The sequence below is a fragment of the Urocampus carinirostris genome, chromosome 15 (assembly GCF_059441175.1).
Source record: "Urocampus carinirostris isolate Australia breed hairy pipefish chromosome 15, RoL_Ucar_1.0, whole genome shotgun sequence".
Classification (NCBI taxonomy): domain Eukaryota; kingdom Metazoa; phylum Chordata; class Actinopteri; order Syngnathiformes; family Syngnathidae; genus Urocampus; species Urocampus carinirostris.
Genome location: NC_142363.1, coordinates 34,137,589 through 34,165,195, shown reverse-complemented (window position 1 = coordinate 34,165,195; position 27,607 = coordinate 34,137,589). Strand labels below are relative to the sequence as shown.

The window sequence follows — 27,607 nt, the reverse complement described above, 5'->3', positions numbered from 1 at the left end:
AGGGAATCTGCGCAAAAAAACACCACAAATGCGACTAAAACGGTCTCAAAAGGTTCAAATTCCAAGTATGAGGGGACCCTAAACAATCGAGGGGCCCGTATGGATACTTAAGTCATCAGGAAAAAAAACACAAAGTCAGTTAATACAGTGATCATTACAAAACTAAATCATAAAATATCATTTTGAGACAGAAATGCGACCAATATAGTCTCAAATGTTTCAAAATTAGAGTTTAAAGGGGCCCCAAAATATGTTAAGGGATTTTAAGTAATCAAGCAAATACAAAAATCTAATACAAACTTGCAAAATAAGTGCAAAAAAATAATCATAAAATACTATTTTAGTAGAAAAAAAAAACATAAATGTGACCAAAATTGACTCAAAAGGGTGAGACGTGAGAAAAAGTTGAAGGGGGCCCCAAAAGCATGTTGGGGCACATATCGACACTAGCATCAGCCCTCAAAATCTCACAAAGCTAATTAAAACATTGATCATTGCAAAATCTAACCATAAACATTTATTTTGCAAGAAAAATGCGACCAATATAGTCTCAAACGGTTCAAATTTCCAGTTGAAAGGGGCCCCGAAGCATGTTAAGGGCTTTTGAGTCATCAATAAGAAAACAAAAATCTAATACAAAATTGCAAAATCATTGTAAAAAAAAAACTAATCATAAAATACTATTTTAGTAGAAAAAAAAACCTTAAATGCGACCAAAATTGACTCAAGAGGGTGAGATGTGAGACGGGGGCCCCAAAAGCATGTAGGGGAACCTATCGACCCTTGTGCGAACCTTAAAAATCTCACAAAACTAATTAATGCATCAATCATTGCAAAAGTCAACCATAAAATGTTTATTTTGCTACAAAAAATGCGACCAAAACGGTCTTATACGCTAGAATCTGGAGGGGCCCTCAAAACATGTTAGGGCCTTCTATGAACAATTATGTCATCAAAAACAAACACCCAAGCTAATTCATAAAGCGCGAATGCAAAAGTAAATCATGAAAATAGAACTTCAATAGAAGCAAAAAATGCGACCAAATTGGTCTCAAAAGATTCAAATGTAATACTGTAAATAAATTGAAGGAACCCCAAAGGCTTGTTCGGGCCCCTATGGACATCGTGTATATCAGAAAAAACACTTAACTATTTCATACAGTAACCATTGCAAAAATGTATCCTAAAACATTAGATTGGAACAAAAATTGCAACCAAAACAGTCTCAAAGAGTTTAAACTTAAAGTTGGAGGGGCTCTCAAAGCATGTTAGGGGCCCCCATGGAGATTTGAGTTATCAGGAAAAAACCCTAATTCATACTCCTAATAATTTCAAAAATAAATCATGAAATAGTAGAAGAAAAACAACAAATGCGACCAAAACATTCTCGACAGAGTTCAATCGAATGGGGCCCCCAAAGCATTGTAGGGGTCCCTATGGACACTTTAGGAAAAAACCCTAAGCTAATTCATACTCCCAATAATTTCAAAGATAAATCACAAAATAGTCGAAGAAAAACAATAAATGCGACCAAAACATTCTCGACAGAGTTCAATCGAATGGGGCCCCAAAAGCATTGTAGGGGTCCCTATGGACACTTTAGGAAAAAAACCCTAAGCTAATTCATACTCCCAATAATTTCAAAGATAAATCACAAAATAGTCGAAGAAAAACAATAAATGCGACCAAAACATTCGCGACAGAGTTCAATCGAATGGGGCCCCAAAAGCATTGTAGGGGTCCCTAAGGACACTATAGCCAAAAAACACTAAGCTAATTCATACTCCCAATAATTTCAAAGATAAATCACAAAATAGTCGAAGAAAAACAATAAATGCGACCAAAACATTCTCGACAGAGTTCAATCGAATGGGGCCCCAAAAGCATTGTAGGGGTCCCTAAGGACACTTTAGGAAAAAAACACTAAGCTAATTCATGCTCCCAATAATTTCAAAGATAAATCACAAAATAGTCGAAGAAAAACAATAAATGCGACCAAAACATTCTCGACAGAGTTCAATTGAATGGGGCCCCAAAAGCATTGTAGGGGTCCCTAAGGACACTTTAGGAAAAAAACACTAAGCTAATTCATGCTCCCAATAATTTCAAAGATAAATCACAAAATAGTCGAAGAAAAACAATAAATGCGACCAAAACATTCTCGACAGAGTTCAATCGAATGGGGCCCCAAAAGCATTGTAGGGGTCCCTATGGACACTTTAGGAAAAAACCACTAAGCTAATTCATCCAGTGATCATTGCAACAAACAAATCACAATATATAAATTCCAAAACAACAAATGCGACCAAAACAGTCTCAAACGTTTCAAACCAAGGAGGGGGCGGGGCCAGTTAAGACTACAAAAATTGTACGTAGAAGAAGAAACACAAAAAGCTAAGGCAGATAAGGGAAATCTCACCTTGTTAGCATACAACACGGCTAAGGAGAAGTTATCCGATTGCTATTCCGCTCGTGGATGGCCTCGGGGAACTGGAAGGATTTTGCCGGGATTATGAAGGCTGCCCGTATATATTCACCCAAATAGTGTGGAAAAGAAAAACCTAGAAACGCTTTAAAAACTTAGATTTGGGGCCCCTAGGTCGAAACCCTAGCCGGAAACCACAGGAGAGCTTAATAAGTCTAGATTTGGCCCCCGACCCTGGTTTGAAACCCTAGCTGGGGACCCTAAGAACACTTTAAAATCCCGGCTTTAGGAAATTCATTGTACTATAATTGTACTACATTTTTAACATAGGCTTTCCCAGCCTGGGCTGTCAGCCATGGTCCACCAGGGATAATGGATCGCGGCATTACATGTGATATTCATTATAGGCGGAAAGTACAGAAAAAATAATCGCCACTCATACCACAAACTTGGTCTCTCGGCAAACTACTCTCAGCAATAGTTGACTGGGGATAATGGATCTCGACCAAACAATGCCATTAGGTGGGCCTCAATGGCACATTTTGACGGTTTGAACCTGGAAAAAAGCGCTATGTCCCTCCTTTCAGCAAGTGAAAAGAGATAATGGATTTAGGCAAAAATATCAGTAAAAGAAGAGTAGCCACGCCCATCAAATGTGCACAGTGTCTGCTCGAAGCTGCAGCAATATGCGATTGGGGATAACGGATTGCTGTCACAGCTGTGCATTTCATCTCATGCAGGCCACAGCGGTACACGCCTGAATAAAGAGTTTTCTGGCAGTCCTGACTTAAAAGTGCCACAATAGCACTTTTTAGCAGCCTGTACTGAAAGCAATATGGGATTGGGGATAATGTATTATGGTGACGTGAATGCAAGACATTGTAGGTGCACTAAAGCGATAGAAAAGGAACGCCAGGCCCGGCAAAATTGTGCTTTGTCATTTTAGCAAAAAGTGAGAGGATAATGGACAGTATGGGTGATAATGGATCAAAGCCGCATGTGTGCCGTTGACTTTTTGGAGGACAGAGCGGCAAAAAGGGCCGCAAGCCCCAACAGAAGTGCGCTCTTGTCAGGCGATAGAAGATAATCACTGTCATATGTTATAGGGGATAATGGATCTTTGTCCAATTGTTTACATGTTCTCACTCGGGTCGAATGAAATAAAGTTAAACTACTTTTACTCTCTCCCACACTCGCAGACCTCTCCTCCCCTGCGCTTCAGAAATTACCCGTCTCGGAATTAAGCAAAAGAGAAAAAAAGAGAAAAAAAGAGAAAAAAAGAGAATGGCGCCTCGCCCACGCACAAAACGCGCTTTGACTTTATTTGAAAGCTGGCGTTATGAAAGCAGGATAATGCGAAGCCTTTTAGAGAGAAAAGAGAGCGAAAGGTGCTGAGAAGTGGAACAAAACTCTTAGTGACCCCCCTGTCACCGCTAACTCACGCTTCTTGTTCCTGCTTTGCCTGTGACTGTAGTCAGTCGAATGCTAATGCTAATGCTAATTTGTGAATGCTAACCTTGACAAAATTAGGTGCTGGATTTACAGTTTGCCTTTTTTGTTAATTACTTTTTGAAGGGGCTCATAATTGCAAAATATGTGTTAATGTCTCTCATCTTTCTTTTTTCTTTCTTTTTTCTCTCTTTTTTCTTTCTTTCTTGTTCTTTCTATCCGGTTCTTCTTCTACCTATCAATGTCTTCAATTTTTATTCCTTCCTTCCTTCCTTCATTGCTTCCTTCCTTCCTTCGTTCATACACTCCCTCCATCCCACCCTCCATTCTTCCCAACATCCCTACCTACCTTCCTTCCTTCCTTCCTTCCCTCTCCATATCTCTTCATTCCTCTTCCTTCCTGCCTTCCATCTCTTTCCATCTTTTTCCTACTTCCCTTCATCCTTTACACTTCCCTTTTCTGTTATTTCTTTCATGTTTTAATATGTCCTCTTTCCTCCATCCTTTTTTCCTTCTTTCCTTTTTTACTTCATTGCTTCTGTCTCGTTCCATCATTCGTTCTTCCTCCCTTACTTTCACTCTCTTGCCTCTTTCCTTCAACCCTCCTTCCCCTTCATTTTCTCTTCCTTCTTTCTCCCTCCCTTCTTACATTTGTTTCTTTCTTTCTTCCTTCCTTCATCCCTTGTCTCTTTCTTGGTTCTTTTCCTTCCTTCCTTCTTTCCTTCCTTCCTTCCTTCCTTCCTTCCTTCTGTCATTCTTTCCTACCTCCCACCATCCTACCTTCCTTCCTTCCTTCATTCCTTCCTTCCGCCCTTCCTTTCTTCCTTCCTTCCTTCCTTCCTTCCACCTTCCCTCCCCATATCTCTTCATTCCTCTTCTTTCCTTCCATCTCTTTCCAACTTTTTCCTACTTTCCTTCATCCTCTTCCCTTCCCTTTTTTCTCATTTATCTTTCCTTTATCTTCCTAATTTTTCCTGTTTCCTTCACCTTTTTTCATTCTTTCCTTTTTTACTTCATTCCTTCTCTCTGTCCATCTTTCGTTCTTCCTCCCTCACACTCTCTTGCCTTCTTTCCTTCAACCCTTCTTCCTCCCTTCATTTTCTCTTTCTTTCTTCCTTCCTTCCTTCGTTCATACACTCCCTCCATCCCACCCTCCATTCTTCCCAACATCCCTACCTTCCTTCCTTCCTTCCCTCTCCATATCTCTTCATTCCTCTTCCTTCCTGCCTTCCATCTCTTTCCATCTTTTTCCTACTTCCCTTCATCCTTTACACTTCCCTTTTCTGTTATTTCTTTCATGTTTTAATATGTCCTCTTTCCTCCATCCTTTTTTCATTCTTTCCTTTTTTTCTTCATTGCTTCTGTCTCGTTCCATCATTCGTTCTTCCTCCCTTACTTTCACTCTCTTGCCTCTTTCCTTCAACCCTCCTTCCCCTTCATTTTCTCTTCCTTCTTCCTCCCTCCCTTCTTACATTTGTTTCTTTCTTTCTTCCTTCCTTCATCCCTTGTCTCTTTCTTGGTTCTTTTCCTTCCTTCCTTCTTTCCTTCCTTCCTTCCTTCCTTCCTTCCTTCCTTCCTTCTGTCATTCTTTCCTACCTCCCACCATCCTTCCTTCCTTCCTTCCTTCCTTCCTTCCGCCCTTCCTTTCTTCCTTCCTTCCTTCCACCTTCCCTCCCCATATCTCTTCATTCCTCTTCTTTCCTTCCATCTCTTTCTATCTTTTTCCTACTTTCCTTCACCCTCTTCCCTTCCCTTTTTTCTCATTTATCTTTCCTTTATCTTCCTAATTTTTCCTGTTTCCTTCATCTTTTTTCATTCTTTCCTTTTTTACTTCATTCCTTCTGTCTGTCCATCTTTCGTTCTTCTTCCCTCACACTCTCTTGCCTTCTTTCCTTCAACCCTTCCTCCTCCCTTCATTTTCTCTTTCTTTCTTCCTCCCTTCCTTCTTTCATTTGTTTCTTTCTTTCTTCCTTCCTTCATCCCTTGTCCCTTTTTTGGTTCTTTTCTTCTTCTCTTACTTTCCTTCCTTTCTTCCTTCCTTCCTCAAAAAGGCCTCAGAAAAGAAGGAATTTGGCTGGAAAGCTAACAATAGATAGGCCTACAAACTAAGCTCTTGTAATATAATAAGTCAGCCATTTTGGAATCAATTCAAGTGTTTTGTTCATTGATATTCTATTTTTAGTGATGATTTGCGCCTTGGATGCAGTTAACATTTGCTCTTGGAGAAAACGGATTTAGTGGGGAGGTGGGAGCAGGATTAGGAATGGGGGGACACTTGGGATAGGATAAGAGAGCCAATGAGGCTAATTAAGTGCCAATTAGCCCTCCCTAAAAGAGAAAGATGCCTCTTTGGCACCGCCACCCTAAAGCTCCCTCACCGACAGCGGCGAAGGCGCCCGGATTATTTTTAGAAACTTTGGACGTTTCCATTCGGGTCAAAGTAAGGAAAGCTCAGGAGGTTCAAAGAACTTCTAAGAAGAAATGAGAATCTCCAGCGTTTTTTATACAAAACATTCGGAAAATATGACTTCTCCTTCTCGAGCGCCAAAACCAGAAAGCTCATTAAAAAAAAAAGAAGACTATTAAAGTCTGTGGTACGGGAAGTTGGAAAATAAACGTTGGATTTTTCTTGGCGGATTGCTTTCGGAGCATTCGTGTATTTTAATTGTATTTCATTTTTTTTACCCAGGTGAAAGATTCATTTTCAGCTTATCCCCAGTAGGGTCACGGGGGCCTGGGAGCCCATCTCAGGTATCTTCCGGCAGTGGGCAGGGGACACCCCCAACTGGTGGCCCACTAGTCACATTGAAGTTAAATCACTAATTTTATTATTATAAATGATAAACTTTATTTATGAAAAATAATTACAATTATTTCTTATAATAATTATATGAAAATAATTATAAAATAGAACAATTATTTAAAAAAATGATGATGGTTAGCATGGTAGCAGCATAATATATAAAATATACAGATACATGTATACAAATATATATAGATAGATAGATAGATACATCGACATATTTGGCTCCCTGTCAGTATTTAAACTCTGTCCTGTCGGTCCCCTTTTGTCGGTCCGTCTGCAAATCTCCGTTTTGACACGGCAAGGCCTTTTTGTTCCGTCCTGTTTTTTGCTCCTGTTAGTCTCCTGTTACGATCTGTTTTTGAGCTAGACCAGGTCTGCTCCCCCGTGACAAACACTACTATTTGTATTTGTATGAGGAAACCCACGCAAGCACAGGGAGAACATACAAACTCCGCACAGGAAGTCCGGTAGCTGGATTTAAACCCACACAGGAGGTTCCCAAGACTTTAGAACTGTGCCGCACACGCGCTAACCACTGCGCCGCCGTGCTGCCCTAATGTAATAAATAATCTTTTAAAATTTATGACAGATTTATGACAACTTTATGACGGGTTTATTTTTTTAAATAGAAATACACAAAAAGCTTGTATATCCCCCCAAAATCCTATTTCATGTATTATCATAGTTTATTTCATAGGTGAACAGGAAAACTTCCCATGATGATTCAACTCCGACAACTTTTTTCAAAATATTTTTCCAGTCGAAAGAAAACCCTTATCAGCAGCTGATTGATCCTATCTCAAAAATAATAATCCTGCTCCTCATCGGTCGCAGGCAGTCCGGCGCCGTCGCCGGGCGGATTTCCTCTCCTTATCATGTGACCTGTGCCCCCCCACGGGGCAAAGGTTGCCGGTTAGCCGCCCCCGTGTCTTAATAACTCACTCATTGTATTCCTTTCTGCCGCTAATTACGGCTAGCGTGTCCCCGTATGCGCTCGTATTCGCCCCTCGGGCGGTAGGGAGTCAAAATAGAGTGCGGCTTAGGGTCCTTTTTATTGTTATTATATGTCATCAAACGGGGCGACGAGCGAGGTCTTCTCGTTTTACGAAGACGAGCGAGTAACGAGCGCAAAATCTCCCGTCGTCCTCCCGAGCGTGTGCTTATACGAAAGCGGGACGTCATGCCGGGATTCGGTCGGGCTCCATTTGGCCCCAAATGATCGCCCGTCGAGTTCGACCGGCAAGGAGCTTTACTTGATTGTCTGATCAGTAACGGGCCTCTGCCAAGGGCAATTGGTCCTAAATCCGTCCTAAATAGGTCATAAATGTGTCATAAATCAGGCCTGTCTGTCATAAATATTCTAGAATATCTTTATCAATCTGTATGTTTAAAATATGTCCCAAAATAATCTCAATTACATTCTTAGGTCATAAATGAGTCATAAATCAGGCCTGTCTGTCATAAATCTGTCATAAATCTCCTAAAATATCTTTATGAAATGAATTTATATAGCGCTTTTCAAGTCAACGACTTCCCAAAGCGCTTTACAATGTGCTTCACATTTCCCAATTGCGGTCGTGCAGCCATGTAAGGCGCTAACCTGCTTATTGGGGGTATTAGGGGTTCAGTGTCTTACCCAAGGACACTTCGACATGTAACTGCGATCTCTTGATCCCAAGATGAGCGCTCTACCTTCTGAGCTACTGCCGCCCCATTTATCAATCTGTATGTTTAAAATATGTCCCAAAATAATCTCAATTACATTCTTAGGTCATAAATGTGTCATAAATCAGGCATGTCTGTCATAAATCTGTCATAAATCTCCTAAAATATCTTTATGAAATGAAATGATCTGCATTTATATAGTGCTTTCCAAGTCAATGACATCCCAAATCGCTTTACAATGTGCTTCACATTTCCCAATAGCGGCCGTGCAGCCATGTAAGGCGCTAACCTGCTTATTGGGGGTATTAGGGGTTCAGTGTCTTACCCAAGGACACTTCGACATGTAACACGGAGGAGCCGGGATTCGAACTGCGATCTCTTGATCCCAAGATGAGCGCTCTACCTTCTGAGCTACTGCCGCCCCATTTATCAATTTGTATGTTTAAAATATGTCCCAAAATAATCTCAATTACATTCTTAGGTCATAAATGTGTCATAAATCAGGCCTGTCTGTCATAAATATGTCATAAATCTTCTAAAATATCTTTATCACTCTGTATGTTTGAAATATGAACCAAAAAAATCTTGTACATTCTTAGTTGGAAAAAAATAAAGGTGTCCGCTGGTGAGGAGTTTTATTTGATTATTGGTTTGTGACTGATCTCTGCCAAGGTCAATTGGTCCTCAATCAGTCCTAAATCTGTCCTTAATAGATCAAAAATGTGTCATAAATCGATCCTGAATTAGGCCTAAATTTGTTTTAAATCAGGCCTGACAGTCATAATTCTGTCATAAATCTATCGAAAAAAATCGTCCTTAAATTTTTAGTTGTAAAAAAATAAAATATCGGTGAATGCCTGGTGAGGAGCTTTACCTGATCTTTTGATTTGTGACAAATCTCTGCCAGAGATAATTGATCCTAAATATGTCCTAAATCTATCCAAATTCATCCAAAACTTGACTAAATATGCGATAATTTTGTCCAAAATAAACAAAACATGATGAGATTTACCTGAATGTCCGATCTTTGACCGATACCCGCCAAGGTCTATTGATCCTAAATCAATCCTTTATCTGTCCTAAATCTTTCAGAAGGATGTCATATGTCTAATCCTTAATCTGTCCACAATCAGACCAAATCCGTCATAAAATATTCTTGGCATACTTTGTTCAAAAAGTAAAATAAATTGGTTTCCAAACGTAGAGGAACTCTATCTGATTGACAAATGTCCGCCCAGGCCAATCCTTTCCTTAACCTGTTATAAATATGTCCATGATTTGTCCTTAGTCTATCATTAATATGTTCAAAACCTGTCCTAAAACTACCATAAAACAACCCTAAATCCTTCATAAATCCTTTCAAATTTGTCATAAATACGTCAAAAAATCTCCATTACATTATCGGGTCAAAAGATTTTCGAAAGGGTTATTGACAGTCAAGGTCAATTGGTCCTAAATATGTCATAAATATGTCATAAATCTGTCAACAAATATTCATTATAATGTCAGTGAAATATATAAAAAACGAATACTGATTACCATGATTATTTAGATTACTCCAAAAATAAAAAGAGGAATACATGAAGAAATCCTGCAAAAGTACTACCTAGTTCTTAAATTTATTTTTTAGTTATTTTTTGAATCTTATATATTTTTGGGAGATATTTTCTCAATATTTTTTTTCAGACACAAAGCACACAGAGTGAGAACAGATTAGCTACCAATAAAAGCGTAATCAAGTAGCAGCACAAAAGCGGACTTTAACCTCTTCCTTGTTCTTTATTAGCCGTTTTTTTGCTAGCTAACGTCTCAGGCAGTGTTGGGAACGTTACTTTAAATTGCATTTAGTGTTAGCTACTCACTACTTCTTCCAAAAAGTAACTGAGTAAGTAACAGAATTACATAAAATCATAAAAGTAACTAGTTACCAGGGAAAATAACGGTCTCAGGCTAGCTAGCATGGAGGGGACGCTAGTTTTGTTGCAGGTGCTCAAGCGAGCTAGCACGTAGGGAGCGCTTGTTTTGTCACAGGTGCTCAAGCTAGCTAGAACGTAGGGAGCGCTTGTTTTGTCGCAGGTGCTCAAGCTAGCTAGCACGTAGGGAGCGCTTGTTTTGTTGCAGGAGCTCAGGCTAGCTAGCAGGGAAGAGACGCATGTTTTGGTTGCAGGTGCTCATGCTAGCTAGTAGGAAGGGGAGGCCTGGTTTGGTTGCAGGTGGTCAGGCTAGCTAGCATGGAGGGACGCTTGTTTTGTTGCAGGTGCTCAGGCTAGCTAGCACGGAAGGGACACTTGTTTTTGTTGCAGGTGCTCAAGCTAGCTAGTAGGAAGGGGACGCCTGTTTTGGTTGCAGGTGGTCAGGCGAGCTAGCATGGAAGGGACGCTTGTTTTGTTGCAGGTGCTCAGGCTAGCTAGCACGGAAGGGACACTTGTTTTTGTTGCAGGTGCTCAAGCTAGCTAGTAGGAAGGGGACGCCTGTTTTGGTTGCAGGTGGTCAGGCTAGCTAGCACGGAGAGAACACTTGTTTTGGTTGCAGGTGGTCAGGCTAGCTAGCACGTAGGGAGAGCTTGTTTTGTTGCAGGAGCTCAGGCTAGCTAGCACGGAAGAGACTCTTGTTTTGGTTTCAGGTGCTCAAGCTAGCTAGTAGGAAGGGGACGCCTGTTTTGGTTGCAGGTGGTCAGGCGAGCTAGCATGGAAGGGACGCTTGTTTTGTTGCAGGTGCTCAGGCTAGCTAATAGGAAGGGGACGCTTGTTTTGTCGCAGGTGCTCAGGCTAGCTAGCACGGAAGAGACGCTTGTTTTGGTTGCAGGTGCTTAGGCTAGCTAGCACGGAAGGGACACTTGTTTTGGTTGCAGGTGCTCAAGCTAGCTAGCAGGAAGGGGAGGCTTGTTTTGGTTGCAGGTGCTCAGGCTAGCTAGCACGAAGGGAGTGTTTGTTTTGTCGCAGGTGGTCAGGCTAGCTAGCACGTAGGGAGCGCTTGTTTTGTTGCAGGAGCTCAGGCTAGCTAGCACGGAAGAGACTCTTGTTTTGGTTTCAGGTGCTCAAGCTAGCTAGTAGGAAGGGGACGCCTGTTTTGGTTGCAGGTGGTCAGGCGAGCTAGCATGGAAGGGACGCTTGTTTTGTTGCAGGTGCTCAGGCTAGCTAATAGGAAGGGGACGCTTGTTTTGTCGCAGGTGCTCAGGCTAGCTAGCACGGAAGAGACGCTTGTTTTGGTTGCAGGTGCTTAGGCTAGCTAGCACGGAAGGGACACTTGTTTTGGTTGCAGGTGCTCAAGCTAGCTAGCAGGAAGGGGAGGCTTGTTTTGGTTGCAGGTGCTCAGGCTAGCTAGCACGAAGGGAGTGTTTGTTTTGTCGCAGGTGGTCAGGCTAGCTAGCACGGAAGAGACTCTTGTTTTGGTTTCAGGTGCTCAAGCTAGCTAGTAGGAAGGGGACGTCTGTTTTGGTTGCAGGTGGTCAGGCGAGCTAGCATGGAAGGGACGCTTGTTTTGTTGCAGGTGCTCAGGCTAGCTAATAGGAAGGGGACGCTTGTTTTGTCGCAGGTGCTCAGGCTAGCTAGCACGGAAGAGACGCTTGTTTTGGTTGCAGGTGCTTAGGCTAGCTAGCACGGAAGGGACACTTGTTTTGGTTGCAGGTGCTCAAGCTAGCTAGCAGGAAGGGGAGGCTTGTTTTGGTTGCAGGTGCTCAGGCTAGCTAGCACGAAGGGAGTGTTTGTTTTGTCGCAGGTGGTCAGGCTAGCTAGCACGTAGGGAGCGCTTGTTTTGTTGCAGGAGCTCAGGCTAGCTAGCACGGAAGAGACTCTTGTTTTGGTTTCAGGTGCTCAAGCTAGCTAGTAGGAAGGGGACGCCTGTTTTGGTTGCAGGTGGTCAGGCGAGCTAGCATGGAAGGGACGCTTGTTTTGTTGCAGGTGCTCAGGCTAGCTAATAGGAAGGGGACGCTTGTTTTGTCGCAGGTGCTCAGGCTAGCTAGCACGGAAGAGACGCTTGTTTTGGTTGCAGGTGCTTAGGCTAGCTAGCACGGAAGGGACACTTGTTTTGGTTGCAGGTGCTCAAGCTAGCTAGCAGGAAGGGGAGGCTTGTTTTGGTTGCAGGTGCTCAGGCTAGCTAGCACGAAGGGAGTGTTTGTTTTGTCGCAGGTGGTCAGGCTAGCTAGCACGGAAGAGACTCTTGTTTTGGTTTCAGGTGCTCAAGCTAGCTAGTAGGAAGGGGACGTCTGTTTTGGTTGCAGGTGGTCAGGCGAGCTAGCATGGAAGGGACGCTTGTTTTGTTGCAGGTGCTCAGGCTAGCTAATAGGAAGGGGACGCTTGTTTTGTCGCAGGTGCTCAGGCTAGCTAGCACGGAAGAGACGCTTGTTTTGGTTGCAGGTGCTTAGGCTAGCTAGCACGGAAGGGACACTTGTTTTGGTTGCAGGTGCTCAAGCTAGCTAGCAGGAAGGGGAGGCTTGTTTTGGTTGCAGGTGCTCAGGCTAGCTAGCACGAAGGGAGTGTTTGTTTTGTCGCAGGTGGTCAGGCTAGCTAGCACGTAGGGAGCGCTTGTTTTGTTGCAGGAGCTCAGGCTAGCTAGCACGGAAGAGACTCTTGTTTTGGTTTCAGGTGCTCAAGCTAGCTAGTAGGAAGGGGACGCCTGTTTTGGTTGCAGGTGGTCAGGCGAGCTAGCATGGAAGGGACGCTTGTTTTGTTGCAGGTGCTCAGGCTAGCTAATAGGAAGGGGACGCTTGTTTTGTCGCAGGTGCTCAGGCTAGCTAGCACGGAAGAGACGCTTGTTTTGGTTGCAGGTGCTTAGGCTAGCTAGCACGGAAGGGACACTTGTTTTGGTTGCAGGTGCTCAAGCTAGCTAGCAGGAAGGGGAGGCTTGTTTTGGTTGCAGGTGCTCAGGCTAGCTAGCACGAAGGGAGTGTTTGTTTTGTCGCAGGTGGTCAGGCTAGCTAGCACGGAAGAGACTCTTGTTTTGGTTTCAGGTGCTCAAGCTAGCTAGTAGGAAGGGGACGTCTGTTTTGGTTGCAGGTGGTCAGGCGAGCTAGCATGGAAGGGACGCTTGTTTTGTTGCAGGTGCTCAGGCTAGCTAATAGGAAGGGGACGCTTGTTTTGTCGCAGGTGCTCAGGCTAGCTAGCACGGAAGAGACGCTTGTTTTGGTTGCAGGTGCTTAGGCTAGCTAGCACGGAAGGGACACTTGTTTTGGTTGCAGGTGCTCAAGCTAGCTAGCAGGAAGGGGAGGCTTGTTTTGGTTGCAGGTGCTCAGGCTAGCTAGCACGAAGGGAGTGTTTGTTTTGTCGCAGGTGGTCAGGCTAGCTAGCACGTAGGGAGCGCTTGTTTTGTTGCAGGAGCTCAGGCTAGCTAGCACGGAAGAGACTCTTGTTTTGGTTTCAGGTGCTCAAGCTAGCTAGTAGGAAGGGGACGCCTGTTTTGGTTGCAGGTGGTCAGGCGAGCTAGCATGGAAGGGACGCTTGTTTTGTTGCAGGTGCTCAGGCTAGCTAATAGGAAGGGGACGCTTGTTTTGTCGCAGGTGCTCAGGCTAGCTAGCACGGAAGAGACGCTTGTTTTGGTTGCAGGTGCTTAGGCTAGCTAGCACGGAAGGGACACTTGTTTTGGTTGCAGGTGCTCAAGCTAGCTAGCAGGAAGGGGAGGCTTGTTTTGGTTGCAGGTGCTCAGGCTAGCTAGCACGAAGGGAGTGTTTGTTTTATCGCAGGTGCTCAAGCTAGCTAGTACGGAGGGGACAATTGTTTTGTCACAGGTGCTCAGGCTAGCTAGCACGGAGGGGACACTTGTTTTGGTTGCAGGTACTTAAACTCGCTAGCACAAAGGGTACACTTGTTTTGTTGCAAGTGCTCAGGCTAGCTAGCACGATGGGAGCGCTTGTTTTTTCGCAGGTGCTCAAGCTAGCTAGCACGAAGGGAGCGTTTGTTTTGTCCCAGGTGCTCAGGCTAGCTAGCAGAGAGGATAAACTTGTTTTGTCCCAGGTGCTCAGGCTAGCTAGCACGAAGGGAGCGCTTGTTTTGATTGCAGGTGCTCAGCAGGTAAGAAAAAAAAAAGGGAGCGGCTGCAACACAGGATGGCCTTGTGTCGGCACGCAAGACAAAGGCCCGATTCACAACATCTTCTTTTTTTTTTTCTGCATAGCAGCTGGAAACCCAAGACGGCAAACGTACAGATACTAAAAAAAAAAAACCTCCCATGTCAAGTCCCTGTCTGTTTTTTCGACCAATCACATTTGCAGGGGCCAAAATTTTATTCGGAATTTTCATAATCCAATTTAAATAAGCAATTTTCTCCTCAGGCGACTTATACTCCAACGCGACTTATGTATTCCACACAACCATCTAAAGGAGAAACCACCCAGTTGCTCAAAGTCCATCTCCATTCTCCCTTCGTATAAATCACATCCAGGCGACTCCATTTTCTGCTCCCGTAAATTCGGTGCCGCCAAAAAAAAACGCCGGCTAATCTTTGCTCACCGTCGTAATTGAAATGCTAGCTGCGCCGTAGGATGCGTTTGGACTCCGATAAGAGACGTCCCTGTGGCCAATTGGAGTAGAAGGAGAGGGAGGGAGTCAAAGGGGGTGTATTGAGGAAAAAGGGGTGTAAAAGGGGGGTATGTTAAGGAAAATGAAGGGGAGGATAGATAAGCCTGTAGTCTTTATTCGTATTGTGAAAAAAAAGGAATAAAAAAAAAAAACAATCAAATTATATAGTTATTATTACGGTATTAGTTGTAGAATTATCTGGAAATTTTATGACTAAGAGTTGCTTCAACAGCAAAAACAAAATAATCGTGTTTTTATCCTCATTTGAAGACACTCCTAGTAAAATTTTGCGTATTTCCGGCAACCTTTCATAAAAACAAGTAATTTTCTTGTTGACTGTTCTAAATATTTTCATATTTTACCCTATGTAGTCATCAGTACTTTTTGAAAAAAATATTTTTTATTAGTTACATTACATTTTATAGTTACAGTTACTTTTTTCTAAGGCAGGTCCTGTTGGGCGAGCATGTGGCCCCCGAGCCACAGTTTTCCCACCTCTGGTTCGGAGTCTGACAAGATTTGAATCACAGGTGTCAAACAGGCGGCCCGTGGGCCGGATCAGGCCCGCTAAGGGATTGAATCCGGCCCGTGAGACAACACTCAGAGAAGTGCAAGAGAAAAACGAGCTGCAGGTTGAAATATGTCCACTTGATGTTGCCAAAGCCAGGTGCCTCGAACAAAGACACTGTACTTGTATTTGTTTTTCTCTCTCTCTCTCTCTCTCTCTCTCTCTCTCTCTCTCTCTCTCTCTCTCTCTCTCTCTCTCTCTCTCTCTCTCTCTCTCTCTCTCTCTCTCTCGCTCTCTCTCTCTCTCTCTCCCACCCCTTTTCTCCCACTCTGTCTCTTTCTCTCTCTGTGTCTCTATTTTTCTCTTCCTTTGTTGCTCTTTGTCTCTTTCTCTCTGTGTCTTTTTAACTTCATTTGCTCTAACTTCCTTTTTTCCTTTTCTTTTTCTCTCTTCCTACCCTTTGCGCTTTCTTTTCTCTCCTTCTGTCTTTCTATTTCTCTTTGGATTTCTTTCTTCCTCTCCCTTTTCTTTTCCCCTCTCTCACGACTTCTTTTTTTATCTCTTTTGTTTCTCACGCTCTCTCCCTTTTTTTTATTTTTTGTCCCGCCCTCTCTCCTTTTCCCTCCCTCTTTCTCTTATTTCTTTATCTCTTTTTTTCTCTTTAATCTACTCGTCCGGCCCCCGACAGAATGTTTGTTCTATCGTGTGGCCCCCGAGTTCAAATGAGTTTGACACCCCTGATTTAAATGAAGCACTCTTCAGAGGGGCAGTTAAAGGGGGGTATATTGAGGTGAGAGGAAGAGGAAAGGGGGTATATTGAGGAAACAGTGGTCGATAACTTTATATTTACATTTAAATTTTAGTTTGCCGGGCCGGATGAGAAAGCCTGCCGGGCGAGCATGTGGCCGCCGGGCCACAGTTTTCCTACCCAACAAATATTTTATGGAAATACTATTAAAATACTACAAAATACTACAATGCAAAGACTACAAAATACTACTGCAGATATACCACTGAAGAAAACTACAGTAGTACTACAAAAACATATTACAGAAATACGACAAAAACAGTAAAAAAATAGTATTAGAGTAATACTACAAAAATACTACAAATACACTAAAAGCACTCTCTGAAAATAATACAAAATACTCAAATGGAAATACTACAAAAATATTACTGCAGAAATACCACTAAGGAAAACTACAGTAGTACTACAAAAATATGACCGAAATACCACAAAGACCTAACTGCAGAAATACTACAAATGTACTAAACAAATTAGTATTCGAGTAATCCTACAAAGATACTACAAATATACCACTGAAGAAAACTACAGTAATACTACAAAAATATTACAGAAATATGACAAAAACAGTAAAAAATAGTATTAGAGTAATACTACAAAAATACTACAAATACACTACAAGCACTCTCTGAAAATAATACAAAATACTCAAATGGAAATACTACAAAAATATTACTGCAGAAATACCACTAAGGAAAACTACAGTAGTACTACAAAAATATGACAGAAATGACCAAACTGCAGAAATACTACAAATGTACTAAACAAATTAGTATTCGAATAATCCTACAAAAATACTACAAATATACTACAAACATTCTATGAAAATACTACAAAATACTACAATATAAATACTACAAAATACTACTGCAGATATACCACTGAAGAAAACTACAGTAATACAACAAAAATATTACAGAAATATGACATAAACAATTAAAAATAGTATTAGAGTAATACTAGAAAATACTACAAATACACTACAACTCTCTGAAAATAATACAAAATACTCAAATGGAAATACTACAAAAATATTACTGCAGAAATACCACTAAGGAAAACTACAGTAGTACTACAAAAATATGACCGAAATATCACAAAGACCTAAATGCAGAAATACTACAAATGTACTAAACAAATTAGTATTCGATTAATCCTACAAAAATACTACAAATATTTTTTGTAGTAAAAAAGTATTTCTGCAGTCAGATCTTTGTCGAATTTCTGTAGAATCTTTTAGATATTCCCATAGTAGTATTGTGCAGTAATTTGTAGTACTTCCGTAGTAGTATTTCTGTCGTATTCCTTGAGTTACTAGTTTTGATGAAAATACTACAAAATTCCCCAATGAAAATACTACCAATACCCAATCTGACGAGATTGAAATGAAGCAGTCTTCAGTTAAAGGGGGGTATATTGAGGGGAGAGGAGGAGGAAAGGGGGGTATATTGAGTAAAAAGGAGGGGGCGCTGTGATAGATAAGCCTGACAAACCAAGCTAATTCTGCAGGCATGTTTCTCATTGTGATCGTCGGGGAAAAAAGGAAAAAAAATGAATCGGGAAAAAAAAAAATCAATTGACCCTGGGGTTGGCTAGCCCGATAACGCTAAAAGCTAGGTTAATGTGAGCCCGCCTGTACCCTGCAGATAGAGCACTTTGTAAATGAAGCCGTTTGATAAATATATTAAAGGAAATCCGCGGAGAATAGGAGCGGGCTCCTGATTTTGCTAAATACGCCGCCTCGCCGCTAACGCTAACACGGAATTAGAACGATAAAACGAAGCCCCGTATAATTACGTTTGTGTAAGACCTGAAATCCGTGCAAATACCTCGCCGGCACCCTGAAAGGAAACTGTCACTCGGATTCATCCCGACAACACCCGCAGAATGTACGCTAGCGAATTAAGCCGGCGATAAAAGCTAGGCTAGTATTCCGATAAGTCGTTCCCGTATCGTTTCTTGCTCCCGTTTTATTTAATCCGACACCCCCAGTTACACGCTAAGCCGGCTACAAAGGCCGTGCCGGCCCGGCCGCCGCCCCCTTCCCCGGCGGGATTTCGGGGCCATGGCGAAACGGGGGGCTGCGGGGCTAGCTTAGCGCCTCCCGGAAATAGATCCCGGTCGGTGTTTATCGCCGAGATTTAAGCTATAACCGGAACGTCGCGGTTGCTAGCGTGTAATAACGTTACAAAATGTGTTTGAATGAATTTATACAAGAAAGTAGCTAGCCCCCGTGCTAATATGTCGAGCTAGCTTAAAAGCCTAGCTAGTGACGTGTGCTAGTAACACATAATTATTATTTCCCACAATCTAAATTTGAAAAAGAAAGTTAACTATATTCAGTGGTAATATGCTAATATGTAAAGTTAGCCTGTTAGCCTAGCTCGTAGCACATAAAAAGCAATACCATGTACGTAGCTATTTACAACATTCCCAGCTAACAAAAATAATCATATATCATTATGAACAGGGCACTCAATTTGCACAAAATCAGCTAGCCTAAAGGCTAATATGCCGATATACCAAACTAGCTTAGCTACATTATTGGTCCAGCTAGTGTATCACAAATAATTCACATATAAAGAGCATCCCGGAGGCTAACGCTTAATAACATTTCAAAATGTGTGTAAATTTACACAGGAATGTAGCTAACCTCAGTGCTAGTATGTCGAACTAGCTTAAAAGCCTAGCGAGTGAAGTCTGCTAGTAACACAAAACAGTAATACCTCTACTTGTTATTACCCACAATGTAAATTTGCAAAAGAAAGTTAACTATATTCAGTGGTAATATGCTAATATATAAAGTTAGCCTGTTAGCCTAGCTTGTGAAGTTAGTAGAACATAAAAGCAATACTTCTACTCCTGTACGTAGCTATTAACAATATTCCCAGCTAACAAAAGAAATCATATATCATAATGGACATTTGTCAGGACACTCAATTTGCACAAAGCATTAGCTAGCATATATATATATACCAAACTAGCTTAGCTACATCATTGGTCTAGCTAGTGTAGCACAAATAATTTACATATAACTAGAACCCTAGCGCCTCCCAGAAATAGATCCCGGTCGGTGTTTATCGCCGAGATTTAAGCTATAACCGGAACATCGCGGTCGCTAGCGTGTAATAACGTTACAAAATGTGTTTGAATGAATTTATACAAGAAAGTAGCTAGCCTCCGTGCTTATATGTCGAGCTAGCTTAATAGCCTACCAAGTGAAGCCTGCTAGTAACACACAAACAGTAGTACCTCTACTTATTATTAACCACAATGTAAATTTGCAAAAGAAAGTTAACTATATTCAGTGGTAATATGCTAATATATAAAATTAGCCTGTTAGCCTAGCTCGTAGCACATAGAAAGCAATACCATGTACGTAGCTGTTTACAACATTCCCAGCTAACAAAAAAATCATAAATCAATATGAACGTTCTTCAGGACACTCAATTTTCACAAAACATCAGCTAGCCTAAAGGCTAATATGCCGATATACCAAACCTAGCTTAGCCACATCATTGGCCTAGCTAGTGTATCACAAATAATTCACATATAACCAGAGCATCCTGGAAGCTAACGCTTAATAACATTACAAAATGTGTGTGTTAGCAAATTTACACAGGAAAGTAGCTAGCCTCCGTGCTAATATGTTGAGCTAGCTTAAAAGCCTAGCTAGTGAAGTCTGCTAGTAACACATAAACAGTAGTACCTCTACCTATTATTAACCACATTGTAAATTTCCAAAAGAAAGTTAACTATCTTCAGCGGTATTATGCTAATATATAAAGTTAGCCTAGCTTGTGGAGTTAGCAGAACATAAAAAGCAATACCTCTACTCATGTACGAAGCTATTAACAATATTCTCAAGTGACAAAAAAAATCATATATCATAATGAACAAAGCATCAGCTAGCATATATATACCAAATTAGCTTAGCTACATCATTAGTCTAGCTAGTGTATCACAAATAATACATATAACTAGAACCAGTACCTCTGTACTCTGGTCAAGTTTTGGCTAACAAGCTAACAAAAGATACCATTCCAATCCAGCTGAACTCACTACTATACGACTATCATTTAAGTACTAATAGACTAAAAAACTGATACATAGCATAGCTAGCCACATTAGCCAGTAAGTTTTGCTAGCTTAGCTGCACAAATTAGCGACTGGGACTTGCTAGCTTAGCTATCGACCGCATAGACTCCATCTGGATCAAGAATAGCGACAACCACCATCTTTAGATATGATTCTAATCATCCATACTTAAGTGTGTAGCACCAGGAGCTAGCCTACTTAGCTTAGCTTTATCTTAGGCTTTTCTTTCATAGCATAGATGTTGTACTTGTACTTTTCAGACTCACCAGTTGTTTACTTGTAAGATAGTGAGGCCCGTGTCTTGGGCTAGCTGCTTCTTCTGCTCTTCGGAAGGGTACGGGTGCTGCGAAAAAACGAAAAAAAAACACAAACACGCTCATTAGCTTCATAAATAGCGGCAGGCACGCAAGGGCGCTAAATTCCGCACGGTTTGACAGTCGCCTTCGACATTTTTTCCCCCCGTGTCGGCCGCACCTACTCCCTGACCCCGACCCAACCCCGCCGCGCCCTCTACGTGCTATACACGCCAAAAAACGTATACAATTAAGTAGAACCTGTCGGGGCCGGCTGAACCTGTTTGTCAAAACTGGCCGGCTTGAAGCTACGCTAACACCTTGGCAGGAACAATGTATAGCTTTTCTAGGCGGAACTATAGCTAGAGTTACAACTATAGTTAGCATTTTGTCAAAGCTGGCCAGGTTGAAGCTATGCTAACACCTTGGCACGAACAATGTTTAGCTCTTCTAGGCGGAACTATTGCTAAAGTTACAACTACAGTTAGCATTTTGTCAAAGCTGGCCAGCTAGAAGCTAGGCTAACACCTTGGCATGAACAATGTATAGCTTTTCTAGGTGGAACTATGTCTAAAGTTACATCTATAGTTTGCATTTTTTCAAAGCTGGCCAGCTAGAAGCTACGCTAACACCTTGGCAGGAACAATGTATAGCTTTTCTAGGCGGAACTATAGCTAGAGTTACAGCTATAGTTAGCATTTTGTCAAAGCTGGCCAGGTTGAAGCTATGCTAACACCTTGGCACGAACAATGTTTAGCTCTTCTAGGCGGAACTATTGCTAAAGTTACAACTACAGTTAGCATTTTGTCAAAGCTGGCCAGCTAGAAGCTACGCTAACACCTTGGCATGAACAATGTATAGCTTTTCCAGGTGGAACTATGTCTAAAGTTACATCTATGGTTAGCATTTTTTCAAAACTGGCCAGGTTGAAGCTACGCTAACACCTTGGCACGAACAATGTATAGCTTTTCTAGGCGGAACTATAGCTAGAGTTACAGCTATAGTTAGCATTTTGTCAAAGCTGGCCAGCTAAAAGCTACGCTAACACCTTGGCACGAACAATGTACAGCTTTTCTAGTTGGAACTATGTCTAGAGTTACAACTATAGTTAGCATTTTATATATATGCTATATATGCTTTAGCAATAGTTATTGTAATAGTAATAGAGCAGCGGTGGGCAGGTATTTGAAGTCGGGGGCCGCATTGGCTTCAAAAATGGGTCCAAGGGGCGTATCTTGGAAACCTATAAAATTTTATATAATTATAAATAAATATACATTCAAATACTACATGTTGTATTTATTTAGATATGTTTTTCAATTGATTATTATTATTATTATTATATATTGGGTCCCTGTTTTTAGCATTTTTGTAGTATTTGTGCAGGTTTGTCGTATTTCTGTAGTATTTTTCTAGTATTATTGTAGTTTTTTTTAGTAGTATTTCTGTAGTGGTGATTTGTAGTATTTTCATTGTTGTATTTTGTGGTCTTTTCATAGAATGTTTGTCGTATATCTCTAGTGTTTTGTAGAATTACCGTAGTCGTCATCTTTTTAGCATGTCGGTAGTATTTCTGCTGTTGGAATTACGTCGTATTTCTGTAGTGTTTTTCTAGTACTACTTTTTTCCTTAGTTTTATTTTGTCGTATTTCTATTGTAGTATTTTCGTAGTATTTCCATCAAATATTTGTAGTACGTCTTTAGTATTTTTGTAGTATTACTATAGTTGTATTGTGGTATTTTGGTGATAAAATTTCTGCAGTCGGATTTTTGTAGTATTTCTGTAAAAATATTACCATAGTAGTATTGTGGAGTATTAGTATTGCTGAGTAGTATTTCTGTCGTATTTTCCTAGTATTACTGTAGTTTTTTAGTAGTATTTCTTTGGTGTTTTTGTAGTATTTCCATTGTAGTATTTCTTAGTCTTTTCATAGAATATTTGGCGTGTATCTCTATCATTTTTGTAGTATTACTATAGTTGTCATTTTTTTAACATGTTGGTAGTATTTCTGTTGGAATTTCATCGTAATTCTGTAGTGTTTTTCTAGTACTAATCTTTTATTGTAGTTTTATTTTGTAGTATATCAGCAGTAGTGTTTTTGTAGTATTTTTATTGTAGTATTTTCGTAGTATTTCCATCAAATGTTTGCAATGTTTTTGTAGTATTACTATAGTTGTAATGTGGTATTTTGGTTATAACATTTCTGCAGTCGTGTTTTTTGAGTATTTCTGTAAACGTATTTTTGAAGTATTACCATAGTAGTATTGTGGAGTATTATTTAGTATTGCTGAGTAATATTTCTGTAGTATTCCTTTAGTTTTTTTATAGTTGTTTATTTGTGTAGTATTTTGGCTGTAATATTTCTGTATTTTTTGAAGTATTGCTGTCGAAATACTTCTTTAGTAGTCAATTGTTAATGACGAAATGTATAGTTTTAACAAATGTTCCGGGTTTTGAATCATTGCAAACTACAAATTAATCGAAAGATTAATTAATCAATTATTGAACATACTTTTTGTATTTTCGTGGTTACGGATTTTTGGGGTGGATTCTTCGATTAATCGTGTCCGTTTTAATCAGTAATTATTATGTTATTTAATCAGTAAACATTTAAAGTTTAATTTTTGTGTTAAAGCTTTAACTCAGAGTTAAAGCAGCTTTAAAGCTTTAAATCTGAGGTTAATGCTTAGGAGAGAACTTTCTGGAAATCATGTATGTTCCGGGTTTTGAATCATTGCGAGTCAACTATTTGTGTTTTCGATCAACCAATTAAACTACAAATTAATCGAAAGATTAATTAATCAATCATTCAACATACTTTTTGTATTTTTGTGGTTATGGATTTTTGGGGTGGATCCCTCGATGAATCGTGTCATTTTTAATCAGTTATGTCAACATTTAAAGTTTAATTTTGTGTTAAAGCTTTAACTCAGAGTTAAAGCAGCTTTAAAGCTTTAAATCTGAAATTACTGCTAAGGAGCGGACTTTCCTGAAATCACGTATGTTCCGGGTTTTGAATCATTACAAGTCAACTATTTGTGTTTTCGATCAACCAGTTAAACTACAAATTAATCGAAAGATTAATTAATCAATCATTCAACATACTTTTTGTATTTTTGTGGTTATGGATTTTTGGGGTGGATCCCTCGATGAATCGTGTCATTTTTAATCAGTTATGTCAACATTTAAAGTTTAATTTTGTGTTAAAGCTTTAACTCAGAGTTAAAGCAGCTTTAAAGCTTTAAATCTGAAATTACTGCTAAGGAGCGGACTTTCCTGAAATCACGTATGTTCCGGGTTTTGAATCATTACAAGTCAACTATTTGTGTTTTCGATCAACCAGTTAAACTACAAATTAATCGAAAGATTAATTAATCAATTATTCAACATACTTTTTGTATTTTTGTGGTTATGGATTTTTGGGGTGAATCCTTCGATAAATCGTGTCCTTTTTAAATTAGTAATGTCACCATTTAAAGTTTAATTTTTGTGTTAAAGCTTTAACTCAGAGTTAAAGCAGCTTTAAAGCTTTAAATCTGAGGTTAATGCTAGGGAGAGGACTTTCTGGAAATCATGTATGTTCCGGGTTTTGAATCATTGCAAGTCAACTATTTGTGTTTTCAATCAACCAATTAAACTACAAATTAATCGAAAGATTAATTAATCAATCATTCAACATACTTTTTGTATTTTTGTGGTTATGGATTTTTGGGGTGGATCCCTCGATGAATCGTGTCATTTTTAATCAGTTATGTCAACATTTAAAGTTTAATTTTGTGTTAAAGCTTTAACTCAGAGTTAAAGCAGCTTTAAATCTTTAAATCTGAAATTACTGCTAAGGAGAGAACTTTCTGGAAATCATGTATGTTCCGGGTTTTGAATCATTGCGAGTCAACTATTTGTGTTTTCGATCAACCAATTAAACTACAAATTAATCGAAAGATTAATTAATCAATCATCTTATATATTTTGTATTTTTGTAGTTATGGATTTTTGGGGTGGATCCCTCGATGAATCGTGTCATTTTTAATCAGTAATGTCAACATTTAAAGTTTATTTTTTGTGTTAAAGCTTTAACTCAGAGTTAAAGCAGCTTTAAAGCTTTAAATCTGAAATTAATGCTAAGGAGAGGACTTTCCTGAAATCACGTATGTTCCGGGTTTTGAATCATTGCAAATCAACTATTTGTGTTTTCGATCAACCAGTTAAACTACAAATTAATCGAAAGATTAATTAATCAATTATTCAACATACTTTTTGTATTTTTGTGGTTATGGATTTTTGGGGTGAATCCTTCGATAAATCGTGTCCTTTTTAAATTAGTAATGTCAACATTTAAAGTTTAATTTTTGTGTTAAAGCTTTAACTCAGAGTTAAAGCAGCTTTAAAGCTTTAAATCTGAGGTTAATGCTAGGGAGAGGACTTTCTGGAAATCATGTATGTTCCGGGTTTTGAATCATTGCAAGTGAACTATTTGTGTTTTCGATCAACCAATCAAACTACAAATTAATCGAAAGATTAATTAATCAATTATTGAACATACTTTTTGTATTTTTGTGGTTATGAATTTTTGGGGTGGATCCCTCGATGAATCGTGTCATTTTTAATCAGTTATGTCAACATTTAAAATTTAATTTTGTGTTAAAGCTTTAACTCAGAGTTAAAGCAGCTTTAAAGCTTTAAATCTGAAATTACTGCTAAGGAGCGGACTTTCCTGAAATCACGTATGTTCCGGGTTTTGAATCATTACAAGTCAACTATTTGTGTTTTTGATCAACCGATTAAACTACAAATTAATCGAAAGATTAATTAATCAATTATTTAATATACTTTTTGTATTTTTGTAGTTATGGATTTTTGGGGTGAATCCTTCGATAAATCGTGTCCTTTTTAATCAGTAATGTCAACATTTAAAATTTAATTTTGTGTTAAAGCTTTAACTCAGAGTTAAAGCAGCTTTAAAGCTTTAAATCTGAGGTTAATGCTAAGGAGAGAACTTTCTGGAAATCATGTATATTCCGGGTTTTGAATCATTGCGAGTCAACTATTTGTGTTTTCGATCAACCAATTAAACTACAAATTAATCGAAAGATTAATTAATCAATTATTGAACATATTTTTTGTATTTTTTGTGGTTATGGATTTTCTGGGTGAATCCCTCGATGAATCGTGTAATTTTTAATCAGTAATGTCAACATTTAAAGTTTATTTTTTGTGTTAAAGCTTTAACTCAGAGTTAAAGCAGCTTTAAAGCTTTAAATCTGAGGTATATGCAGAAGTGAGAACTTTACCAAAGATCCCGTTTTGAATCATTGCCAACCAAATATTTGTTTTTGCGCAACCAATTAATGCACAAATTAATCAAAAGATTAATTAATCGTCATCAGCAATGATTTTGTGTTTTAGTGATGGTGGACCTTTTGCTGAATAACGTTCTTTATTGTCAAAATGTCAACATTTTTAGTTCGTGTTGAGGTTTTAACTCCGAGTTAATGCGGCTTTAAAGCGTTAACTCCTAGGTTAAACCCGCGTTTTCAGTCGGCGACGTCAACAAAAGAAGGGCGGGCGGCGATGACAGACGTCTTAAAGGGCCGGATTATGAGGCGGGGGCAAGCCAATATTCTTGGGGTGCCCCTCCCTCGATGAGAGAAGGAATTCCTTTTAAAAGATGACACTCAAGTGCCCCCCACCCAAAAGATTTTCAGGTGCTTTCAAGCCCCATTAACATTCTTTGCCTTCAAAGTAAAACACCTACATGACTCCGACTTGGGTTTCACCCGCCGGCTTTTCGTTTTCTTTTTTCTTGCCCGCCCACAAAAAGAAAAAGGGAAAAAAATGAGAGTAACGCAAAAACGAAAGAAAAATGTATCTCTATTTTTTTGTTTTTGGGTTTTGCTTTCCCGGATTTATTTTGAAAGGAACAAACCTGGCTGAAAACACAATCAGAGGTCTCAAACTTGCATCCCCTGGGATGATAGTTGAGGTCTCTGCCTTAATATTGAATTTGAAAGTATAAGTGATATATCGAGATCTATATAGATCAGGGGTCGGAAACCTATGGCTCGCGGGCCAGATATGGCCCTTTTCGTAAGTATATATGGCTCGGAGATCAAATTCTAGAAATTCAAAATTCCTCAAGAGGGTTCGGTTCAATACAACAAGTGACTGATGTATAAGACTCTTTTAGGATATTGTTTTTGCGGTAATTTCCATTTGTTAAATTCTTATTTTTTTGTAGTTTGAGTATTATTATTTTTCTTATCATGTTTTGTTTAAAATTTCCATTTGTTTTCTATTTTTTTTTTCTTGAAGTGTTCATAGTCATAGATACAGTAAATATGGATTTATATCTATATGTACTTGCCCAAGACACACAACAGGAAAAGATGCCCATATGACCCTATATATTATGTATATTTTTTATTTTATTATATTTTTCAATAAATATTTTTGATTTTTTAAATATTTATAATTGGGGGGCTATATTCTTATGACCTTCATTTTATTTTTTGCTTTAATTATTTTCATATTTTTTCTTGAATTTATTTTATTTGCATTCATGGAATTTTTACATCGTAATTATTTAATAACAATATTTTTTATTAATAATAAAGAAATAGATAAAAATAAAAATCATCCTTAAAATGATCAATTTCTTTTTCCCTAATGAAATTTTATTTTTATTTTATTATCATTATTTTTCCATTCCTTTTATCATGGCATCATAATTATTATTACAAGTAATATTCGTGTTAATATTATTTTGCTGGTGCATTACTCTCCAGAAAAATCTCTAAAAAATACTTAAAGTAAATTGAAAATACATGCATAAAACAATAAAATGATTTAATTATAATAACGTAATATCGTAATACTCTTATTTACTTAATACAATAAATGCATTTATTAAAGGCAAAGGCAGTGGAAATAAAATGGATAAAATTCTAAACCCTCAGCTTCTTGAACCAAAACATGATAATAGATAGATAGATAGATAGATAGATAGATAGATAGATAGATAGATAGATAGATAGATAGATAGATA

At 39.3% G+C, this 27,607-nt stretch overlaps 1 protein-coding gene across 5 annotated transcripts in view; it reads right to left on the bottom strand.

The window, feature by feature from the left end:
* meis2a (Meis homeobox 2a) overlaps positions 1-27,607 on the bottom strand; it is a 165,272-nt gene that overhangs the window by 26,627 nt on the left and 111,038 nt on the right. For all 5 annotated transcript variants that reach the window (XM_088355160.1, XM_088355162.1, XM_088355161.1 and 2 more), the window contains exon 9: positions 20,535-20,611. In XM_088355160.1, the coding sequence (XP_088211286.1) occupies positions 20,535-20,611 (77 nt within the window). The remainder of the gene's footprint in view (positions 1-20,534; positions 20,612-27,607) is intronic.